The sequence below is a fragment of the Hippocampus comes genome, unplaced genomic scaffold, assembly GCF_001891065.2.
Source record: "Hippocampus comes isolate QL1 unplaced genomic scaffold, H_comes_QL1_v1.1 scaffold84, whole genome shotgun sequence".
NCBI lineage: Eukaryota > Metazoa > Chordata > Actinopteri > Syngnathiformes > Syngnathidae > Hippocampus > Hippocampus comes.
In genome coordinates, this window is record NW_017805144.1 from 139,794 (window position 1) to 151,373 (window position 11,580).

The 11,580-nt window shown below is 43.7% G+C and overlaps 1 protein-coding gene across 24 annotated transcripts in view; it reads left to right on the forward strand.

Annotated features, from left to right (window-relative positions):
* The window catches only part of cadpsa (Ca2+-dependent activator protein for secretion a), a 174,684-nt gene that overhangs the window by 92,751 nt on the left and 70,353 nt on the right, over positions 1–11,580 (forward strand). For all 24 annotated transcript variants that reach the window (XM_019867663.1, XM_019867660.1, XM_019867665.1 and 21 more), the window contains 2 exons: positions 3,026–3,182; positions 8,497–8,638. In XM_019867663.1, the coding sequence (XP_019723222.1) occupies positions 3,026–3,182; positions 8,497–8,638 (299 nt within the window). The remainder of the gene's footprint in view (positions 1–3,025; positions 3,183–8,496; positions 8,639–11,580) is intronic.

The following is an 11,580-nucleotide window of genomic DNA, read 5'->3' on the forward strand; positions in this document are numbered from 1 at the left end:
CGTTCTCCTTTGTCTGAGACATTCTCTGAGTACGTCATCCGTTGGAGCCTTCTCCTTGATGTATTCATGGAGCTTGGATGTTTCATCCTGGACAGTGGCTCTCACACTCACTAGTGCCCGGCCTCCTTCCTTTCGGCTTGCGTACAGTCTCAGGGTGCTGGATTTGGGATGGAACCCTCCATGCATGGTTAGGAGCTTTCGGGTCTTAACATAGGTCTTTACGTCTGTGGTCTGAATCTCTTCCTTTGGCCACCTGATTATTCCTGCAGGGTATCTGATCACTGGCAGGGCATAGCTGTTTCTTGCTCGGATCTTATTCTTGCCATTGAGCTGGCTTCTTAGGACTTGCCTCACCCGCTGGAGGTTTTTGGTCGTAGCTGCTTTCCTTTTGCCAGTTTGAGGTTGCCATTGGCTTGTGGTATACCGAGGTATTTGTAGCTGTCCTCAGTGTTTGCTATTGTTCCTTCAGGTAGTGAGACCCCTTCAGTGTGGACTACCTTGCTTCTCTTAGTCACCATCCGACTGGATTTCACAAGCCTGGATGACATCCCGATGTCACTGCTGTAGATCCTGGTTGTGTGGATCAGGGAGTCTATGTCCCTTTCGCTCTTAGCATACAGTTTTGTGTCATCCATGTCGAGGAGGTGACTGATCGTAGCTCCATTTCTGAGGCGGTATCCATAGCCAGTCTTGGCGATTACTTGTCTTAGGGGCTTCAGCACAGCAGGACAGCAGTGGGGAGAGAGAGCATCACCTTGGTATATGCCACATTTGATGCACACTTGGATAAGTGGCTTGTCATCGGTTCACAACGAAGGCTCTTAGGGTCCTGTTCACCTTATACAACTCCAAGCATTCAGTGATCCATGTATGTGGCCTTTTCATCACACCTCTCTGGGTCTCCGTCAGTTGACTCACATCTTTCCGAGCCGCCTTGATCTGATTCTCCAACCGTCTTTTCCATGGTGGGTAACGTATCTCATGGCTCCCATGGTTGCTCTTATAGCCAAGCATTTCTAGGATCAATGATGCTGAAGCGTATATCAGCTCATTGGTTTCCGTGATCATTACAGTAGGGATCGCCCTCAGTGCTGCATTCACACTTTCCATGAGACTTTCAGGTGGTACTTCACATTTCCGTTGTAATCGGTTTCTTCTTTGCCCAGCCTTCATTCTCGCCATGATCTTAGCTTTCAGGTCAGTTGCTGCCTCGCTCAGCATTTCATTGATCGGGGCTGGCCTCCCAATCTCTGGTATAACCTCCTCCTCTGATCTGGCAACCTGGGGCCCTTCACCATGGAATCTGTGTTGTACCTCATCAATCTCAAGTTTGTGGATGTTGGAACACTGAGCTACTAGTTGTTTCGTGGTCTGTGGGTTTCGATGTAACCATTCATCCCACATTCTCTGCATGTAACCACTCTGACTAGGGTTGCTTGAGTTGTAGCATTCCAACAGAGCCATGTTATCGCATCTCGCCCTTCTCCGCTTCGTTCAAGTCGCCCATCTTTCATTAAGCTATCATGAGCTATCCAATGAATCGTGTATCCAGTATGCTTGTGAGGTATAATCATATGAGATGCCCATTGCTTCGAGGTAAATCAAGCCTTTATCTGACGTGCATTAATATGTTACTGCAAAGCTGCAACAGAACAAATTGTCATTCAGAGCATGAACATTTCAACTTAGAGAGCCGTATTCACCCCCACTAAATATCGCAACAATTCACTTGTAGACAACTCAAAATGACACCACTTTAAATATATCATGCCTGTACAAAATAACATGGCATGATAACATTTTCAAAGTTGATAATTGTAACTACAGCCAAGCATTCTGGGAAACACCAATATACTTTTTTTGAATGACTGATGACACACAAACTACTGATCCCACAATGCAGCGCAAAAACTGTGTCATGTACACATTTGAATGACTGATATAGAAGCAAAGAAAAACAAATGTGTAAACATCTGACTCAGTGTTGGACTATTATGTTTACTTTTGCTGTTGTAAACGGTGGGGGTATCATGTTTGAAGTGGAAAAGCTCCTTGCAGAGGTGAAAAAACGTCAGCGGGCATCAATATTGTTTGCCAACAAATACCATGATTAAAATGCTGCACCAGCCACCTCACAACACCCACTTGAACAGATTAGCATCCTCGCATTTCAGCATCGACTACCATTTTATTGTTGCTCTAAATGGGCACTCCGTGTTACAGAATATATATGTTCCTTCTTAATAAAGTATTCCATTTTCAATCGTTCAGAGCTAACTCTCAAAGGTAGTGCATACCGCCACCTTCAAGCTGATGGAAAAATTACTGCATTGATACTTGATGTGAATGACCACAAATTTCAGCTCCTCAGGGTGTTGTTTAAAGAGTAACGAGTCAGTGCGCATTCAGGAAAGTGAATGTTTGTGAAGTGCTTGACAGCAACCCGACCCTTGATCATGCCTCCACTGTGATCCTTCCATGGGGATGTACAGCAAGTGTGGCACAACTCAACGGGCTGTTTTTTTTTTTTTTTCTGGGTGATTTGATGAAGGAGCTGTGAGTAATGGTTTAAGTACTGCAGCTCCATATCATGTTTGTCAAGGAGCTGCTGCCTCCTCCGTGTCCAAGCACAGCATTTTTTTGCTTCAGATTATTTTAAAATATTCACAGGAAATGCAACTAAGAAGTGTGTTTGCACAGATACTGTGTATGTGTGTGTGTGTGTGTGTGTGTGTGTGTGTGTGTGTGTGTGTGTGTGTGTGTGTGTGCGTGTATATATATATATATATATATATATATACACACACACACACATACACAGACACACACACATATACACAGACACACACACACACTCACACTTGTGTATGTTATTCATTTATTGTTTTAGCGGCAGTTGTTTTTATCTGTCAGATTATTCCTTTTCGTACAGCACTTTGTATGCAGCTGTAGTTGTTTTTAAAGTGCTGTATAAATAAAGTTGACTTGTGTTGAGTCTCACTCGTCTCCTCGACTCTATCTGAAGGCCTTTGCCTGGTGGTCAGACCTGATGGTGGAGCACGCCGAGACCTTCCTGTGTCTCTACTCGACTGACATGGATGCAGCTCTTGAGGTGCAGCCGCCTGACAGCTGGGACAGTTTCCCCCTCTTTCAGCTACTCAACGACTTCCTGAGGATTGACTGTGAGTTGGGCCAGGGGAAATGAGATTAGCCACTTACCTAGTGCTACACTTCACATTTTGAAAAAAATAAGGATCGATATGATAGAATTTATGCACACTTAAAAATGGTTACTCAAGGATATAAAATGTTTTCATTTTATATCCTTCATCGGCAACTATTTCCAAATCTAGTGGGTCCAAATAAAAATTTGTTTTTACGCAGTTTTAGCTTATCTTTTTTCTGTGTGAATGCGTAAACATTGGACATACAGTACACTCGATACAATAACATGAGCATTACATTATAGCCATCATTTAAAATACATTGCAGTTACGCCTTCATTGCAGGCCACTGTCTGGCAGTCTTTCAAAAATTACAAAAATATATAATTGGTTTGACTGCAAGTTTTTTTGGTTCTTTTATATCAAATGAAAGCAGTGTAAAAGCATAGCCTTCTTCAGCATTAGGATGTTGAACGTTTAATTAAGTGTGCTTTGTGGGATGGTGATTAATTTGAAGCATCAAATTTGTGGTGCTGCTGATTCTTTATATGGGGAGGTGTTCTAATAATTCAGCATCTCTGAAACACCCCATGATTCATTTTTTAAGACAGGAGTGTTTGATCAAAATAAGAATAGGGGGTTAGTATATTGTGTCCAAAGGAAATGGATCTTAGAATTGTGAGTCATCTCTTTATATTTCTCCTTGAATTGTTTCCCTGTTTGTGTACCTATGCCATCTCCTGGTGGTTATTAGCAGGAACCAATTGTTACCTAAAAGGGTTCTGCCCGACACTAATTGACATGTGCATTCGCCATGACACACTCCGACAGCAAACTACTTTGTGAGCTCTGCGCAGCCAGAGCTCACAAAGATAATACCAAAAGCATAGTTAACTACTGACTAAATGAAGGAAGAAGGAGACAAGTAAGACTTCTAAAGATATTTAGCCCCTTGTGGATGTGAGCCCAGGAGATTTGTGTGCCTTTTTGTTGAATCAGTTGTCTTCATAACTTTGCCTTTCATTTATTGTTTTGTAATGCCATTTGTATTTATGTTTCATGCCCGTGTTTGTGACCAGTTCTCATGGGTTTCTTTATTGGTTGTGAAGGCCCTAAATAAATAAAGCTGTATTGTATTGTTTTGTATTCCCTTTAGCTTAGCATGATCTAGTGGATGCATAGCGCAACTGCAGCCACTGTTGTAGCTTCTATGGGACTTATAATACAGTGCACCCTAATATGATATATATACAGTTTTAAAATAGGCCATTCATTGGAGATGTACCTTATAATTCGAAGCAACTTATAGTGCAGAAAATACACTAAATGCATGTATTATGTATAAATAAATTATTTCCATGTATTATGTTGATCTAAAATGTACGGCACCGTGACAGGTAGTTAGCTCATGACAATCACACAAGAAGGCTTCCTTCCTGTGTGGAGTTTGCTTGTTCTTCTTTTGTTTATGCTCCTGCTTATTTATTGCAGAGCAAGATTTCAACCATTGTTACCTCAGAACTGTTCTCCCAAAATACCAGCAGCATGTAAAGATTTCAACATAGTTAACTAACACACTGGACCAAGTTCATAGGATGTTGAAGGATACATTTAATGCTGTGCCTCGGCCCCATTTTGGACAATGTGACCACATATTGGTGTTCCTTCAGGCAGCTCCTCAAACTCACTCTCCAGCAAAGAAAACAGTAAGTGTTTGGAATGAAGAGACTGATCTTGTACTCCAAGACTGCATTAACACTCCAAATTGGAATGTCTTTCATTGAAGAGTGAGGGCTGCTCTGAAGTCTTATGCTAGGTTCAGACCAAACGTGAGATGAGCATTCCGCCTTGTTTTGCTTACTGCAGTTTGACTGCGGTACTTTGTACCAGACACGGCGGCTTCATTTGCGAACACCAGAGAAGGGGAGGGAGCTTTGCTTGACAGACAACTAGAGCATTTCAACAGGTCAAGAAGAGATAGCATTGCAGAGTACTTCCATTTCTTTCCTAGGACTGCAGCCGAGCCACTCCTTTTCTCCTGCAGTCAATACTGGTAAATACATTTATCGGACATGCCAACTTCCTTGCTCACCATTCTCCAAGCCTGCTCTCTTTGATCTCTGTCCTGTACTAATTGATGGCTGCGTTGTTGAGCTCCGGCTAGCTACAGACAGCGATGATAAAGTTTGCTTCCATTGTTGTAGAATCTTGACTCAAAAACTAACTGTACACGACGCTGTGTGTGACATCGTACATTGCCAAAGCGTTTTGGCTGCTGCGAGGTGATGTGTAACAAAAGTTAAATCCGCTATGCACACATCCGTGCTCGACTGCAAGAACTGCATTGACTACAGTATATATGGGATTTCACCACCAAAAACGCTCACCTCATGTTTGGTCTGAATGTAGTATCTGAGGAGTATCTCTCATTCTCAGCTGTCACGGATTACATCAGCACATGCATCAACAGCATTGCCGCTACCAAGTGCTGCGATATCTGTTGAAATCAAACACCTGGCCTGTGATTTATGGCCCATGCCATTTGCACGCTCCGCTGCATTCGCCTCTGGTGATAGTGATGTCCACAAAAAATTGCAATACGACCACGTAGATCCATCAGACAAGCTAAGAGACCATTCAGGCTGAACCTGGAGGGAAAGTACAACACCCCTGACTCCAAAGAGCAAAGCCTCATCACATCACACACCTCCTACAGTGGCGCAACACCATCAGGACCAGGAGCAGCAACAACACACTGCCAGATTCACTGAACGAGTTCTAACGCCCACTTTGACGCACTCGCCTCATACAGATGCAGGGAGATTATACGAACAGTATTGTCAGCTGAGGTATGCAAAGGTCTGCAGGAAGAAAACTTTCAAACTGTACCATGCAGAACAGGAACGCCCGCCAGAATGTCATTAAAAAAATCTCTAAACATCTGTGATGTAGCCTTCACACCACTGCGCCACATATATGACAGCTGTCCCACAAAGACAGTCCACATCTCCAACACACAATGTACAAGCTTCTCCCATCTGGCAAACGCTACAGGAATCACACGAAGTGAAACGAGCCCAAAAAAAAATAGCTTCTACCCACACACTAGCAGACTGCTCAACAAATGACATCACAATCTGTCAAGCACATTGTGCAACCTTTTACTTTTGTAATCTTGCACATTTGAACGCTTACACTGTGTAATACCTCTGCAACCTGCAATACTTGCCAATAGTCTGTGCCTTATATATTTTTTTTTCCTTTTGCGCCAACTAAATTATTGCCACTGCCAAACGCGGATGGACTGTCCTTTTTTTATTTTAAATGTCATCATTTTTAAATTGTACAGATTATATACAACCCCCCCTTTTTATCTTTTAAATTCTTTGTAGAAGTGGAGGGAGACTAGCAAAGTAAGAATTCCATTGCTCCGTGCTTCCGTTGCTTTTACTGTGCTTGTGCCCTGCGATTTGCCCTTGACCTGTCCAGGTTGTAACGCTCCTCTCACCCATTGTCAGCTAGGATAGGCTCCACCTCACCCACGACTCCAATGAGGACAAGTCATACAAAAAAAAATGGGTGGATGGATTTAAAATTGCAAAATTGTTTTCATGACAGTACTACTCGATCAATTCCCCGAACAATTAAATCAACTGCATTCAACAAAAGAACATTTCACTTATCATAGCTTTAACACTGATTATTTTTGCCTATTATTGAGACAAGTTCATCAAAACAATGGTCGTCTGGTGCTGCTTTTCTTGAGGAAAACATGTTTACAGAATATGCATCTCATTTGCCATTTTTGTTGGAGCTTGATGTGATGTTTCTGGCACTGGTTTGTGTCGATAACGGCATCTAAAATTATCAATACTTATGTGGGTGAACCACATGTATATTGTACGTGTGCTGACGATTGTGTATTCATTCACACGTGTGTGTGTTTGACCGAAGATAATGATCTTGACTTTGGTTGCTGCAGGCCTGCAATCTCTATAATGAACTGCATTCTTGCCCGAGGGAGCACTGCGGCGCTGTCTGTGGTCCTGTAAAGGATACACTTTGCTCTTAACAATTCCAACTCAACCAATTGGGTGCAATTTGTCCCTGGGGAATGTTCCCCCTTTTCTTTTAGTCAACCGGGAGTCAAGGAGAAGTCAGATTGTAATCCACTCATTCCTTGCAAATCTGCTCATTTGGTAGTGCCTCAAAAGGGCCTCACTTTGGAACACTGAAGATGTCAATTGAAATAATATACAGGAGGACATAGCAAACAATTCTTGTACCAGTAATTACAAGTCATTAAAAAAAAAGAAGTCCACTCTGTTTTTTTTAACGGTCACTAACAAAAAGTGTAGCACTTTTAAAGGTCATTGACAACATGAAAGATCATGAATTAAATTTCTTATTTGCAAGTTGTCGAAAAAATTGTTCATTAAGACATCAGGCACAGTAAATAATCTCTGAAATACAGCCAAAGACAGACAATATCTGTTGCCCACGTAAATACTCTCTCTACTCGAACTCTATCTTGATGCAGGTTTACATTCTGCAGAAGGTCATCTGATCCGGTGCCCCTCAGCGATGCACTTATGCAGCAGTAAATAGCCTGAGTACCAGCCAGCCGCCCAAATCTGGTTGCTATTCGAGGAGTTAATGAGGACTAAAGCAGTCGCGTTTGGGTCGCGGCGAGCCCTGCAAACACACTCCTGGCCACAACACATCCAAGTGGACAACAGCCGCTGAAGTGGCTAATTGGGAAAGTGGCACTCACGGAACACAACAAACATTGCACCTACTGTGTATCGCTGACCTTGACTCCAATGCCAATACACACAAACACATACATGCTCAGAGGGGGAGAGAAAAACAAAGAGAGAGCGACGGAGAGGAAAAGCAAGCACGCTGCATGGAGCCGTGAGCCATCACTTTAGCACACACTGGCCTCCATTTTATCTCCTGCGGTCTTTGTCAGTGTTGCCTTTTTCCCAGTTGGAAGCTGGCAGAGACAGGGGGGACTGTGTGTGTGTGATTGGTTCTGATTAAGAAGTATTCTGACATCTCCGACCTGACACATACTGCCTCGACTGTGTCACACCTGTGAGAAGAGGTGCAAAAGTCACATTACCAACCTCCACTGACAAGTTTTTTTCTTTCTGAACCAATTTTTTCACAAGTTTTAGAATATATTCCCAAATTGTTCATTTAACGCAGTAACGATTGAATGTTTTTGATGTACACTCAAAATGTCACAAATGATGACTTATGCTCACCTATCATAGACTGACTCCATATGCATGAACATTCACAGTCATCATTTTTTTCTAAACAGATAACCTTTGCAATGGGCGGTTCCACAAACACCTGCAAGACCTTTATGCCCCCCTGGTGGTGCGTTACGTGGACCTGATGGAGTCCTCCATCGCTCAGTCCATTCACAGAGGCTTTGAAAGGGAATCTTGGGAACCTGTCAAGTAAGGAAACCTTATTGACCTTTGCCTTCTAATAGGTAAGCAATGTAATGATCAAAAAGAAATAAATTAAAATAAATCAAACCTGTAAAACTCACAAAAAAAAGAAATAACTCAAAGATTTTTTGGTGGGTCATAGTAGCTCAGTTCTTAACAGTGCAATAACATTTGGGAGTATTTCAAGTAGGTGTACTGATCATATATTGTCACGCTGCGAGGTGGTGGTGGACCCAAAAAGCAGGCAGGAGGGAGGAGCAGGGTGTATTTGAAGAAGTGTATTGATAAAACACAGAAAACTAAATCCTAAACAAACAAAGTCCAAAGTATCAACCAAAAACCATGACTGAAGCTCAAAACTATCAATAACAAAAACATGACCGAAACATGACTGACAAACAAACATGACAGCAGCAAAAAGCAACAATGACCCGACAATGATTGTTCGGGCTGGGAGTCCTTTTAAAGCCACTAATTACCTAATGACCAACAGGTGTGCAGCTGCAGGGAGAGCCCTACAGTGCCACCTGTTGGTCCCAAACTGAATCATGACAGTACCCCTCCCTCAAGGGACGGATCCCAGACGTCCCAAAGTTGTCCAAAGGCTTGCCTCGCCGGGGACCGGGAACTAAAAGCGACGGCGACCTTCGCCTCGCCGGAGAACAATAACAAAAGCGACGGCGACCTTCGCCTCGCCGGAGAACAGGAACCAGAAGCGACGGCGATCCTTCGCCTCGCCAGGGAACAGGAACAAAAGCGACGGCGATCCTTCGCCTCGCCAGGGAACAGGAACAAAAGCGACGGCAATCCTTTGGCTGGGCGTGGCCTGACGTGGACGGAGCTCGACGTAACAGTGTACATGGGACAGCCGGACGTGTACAGGGGCTCGGCCTGACGTGGGCGTGGACGTGGCATGGCTCGTCGTTGACGTGAATGTGACTCAGCTCGAACAGACACGTGACGAGCCTCGGCTCAAAGTGGACGCGGACGGGGCTCGGCCCACCGTAGACGCGGCTCCAGTGGTGTTGGACCCAAAATGCAGGCAGGAGGGAGGAGCACGGTGTACTTGAAGAATTGTATTAAAACAGAGAAAACTAAATCCAAAGCAAATAAAGTCCAAAGTATCAAACAAAACACATGACCGAAGATAAAACATAACAATGACCAAAACCTGACTGAAACAAACATGACAGTAGCACAAAGCAACAGCAACAAACAAACATGACAGTGGCAAAGAGCAACAATGACCCGACAATGATTGTTCGGGGTGGGAGTCCTTTTGAAGCCACTAATTACCTAATGACCAACAGGTGTGCAGCTGCAGGGAGAGCCCTACAGTGCCACCTGTTGGTCCCAAACCGAATCATGACATATATAGAGTGGAGTGGTGGGTGGCCCGGTGATCGAGTGGTTAGCGCGATGACCTCACAGTGCAGAGGTCGTAGGTTCGATCCCGGCTCCGGCCTTCCTACGTGGAGTTTGCATGTCCTCCCCGGGACTGTGTGGGTTTTCTCCAGGTACTTCGGTTACCTCCCACTTTCCAAAAACATACATGACAGGCTAATTGAACACTCAAAATTGTCCCTAGGTGTGAGTGTGAGCGCAGATGGTTGTTCGTCTCTGTGTGCCCTGCGATTGGCTGACAACCGTTTCAGGGTGTCCCCGCCAACTGCCCGAAGACAGCTGTGATAGGCTCCAGCACTCTCCCCCCGCGACCCTTGTGAGGATGAAGCGGTTCAGAAAATGGGTAGATGGATATATGGTTGTCATATGGAGAATTTGACTTGCTTTCCCCGTTTTGCAACAGAACTGTCCATTCGGCTCAATAGAAAATCTCTCTGGCATTTACATCACCGACCTACAAAGTAAATATACAGGAAAACAAACATGCAAAAATTTGCCTGAAGAAAAATAAATAAAGCTTGAGCCACTATGCATTATGATTTGGAATACGGCGTTTTTTGAGATGCTTCCAGCTTTCTGAAAACCGTTTTAGTAAGAATCGTTGCTATTACAGCATAAATGAGTTTGGTGTTGAAGAATGGAACTTTGACCTCTTTAATGTTCATCTACATCAGAGGTGCCCAAACTTTTTGGACCATAGTTTCGATCAACCAACCTCCCGCCATCGACCCGTTACCGCACACGCGCACGCACATACACACACACACGCCATGATGAGCAACAGCCTGACACGGAGTCATGCGACGCACTTTTGCAGCCTGTTAACTATCGTAGCTCACACGTAACGTTTTAAAGTGCTTCCCTCGGCCCTCTTGATTCCTATTCTTTACCCGTGCCGTTGGTGAATTGTACACGAAGCAAACTCCGAATGAGAATATGAGAATAATGATAACGATAAAAGATATAGCGCAACAGATCTGATCACAAGCTGCAATTGCAGACTGCTGAGCACTAACAACTACCGGTGATGCAGGTCACGCGCCACCATAGGTTAAAGATTTACCTGCTTTATTTTATTTCATTTTTTTAAATACTTTTTTTTTGTGAAAACAAGACTGATAGGAGGATTTGGGTGCAGTGTACACTAACACAAAAAATATATTACGAACATGCACAAAGACACACAAATGGTTGCGATCAACTTGGGGACCAGTCCGCGATCTACCGGTCGATCGCGATCGGACGAAATGAGCACCCCTGATCTACATGAACATCAAGTGCCTCAGACACGCTTAGAAGTGTGGAAGCTATTACAGCTGCAAAGTGGGGAGTCAGGTCCCCCTTTCTAATGTTTTCCACTATGACACATCTACAGTGAAACTCCTCTACAACGAATCATGTTTGCGGCAAGAAATTTTTCACAACAGGGGGTTTTTTACTGTAGCAAATTTGATATCAGATGTAAACACACACACACACACACACACACACACACACACACACACACACACACACACATATCTATACACACACACACACAACTA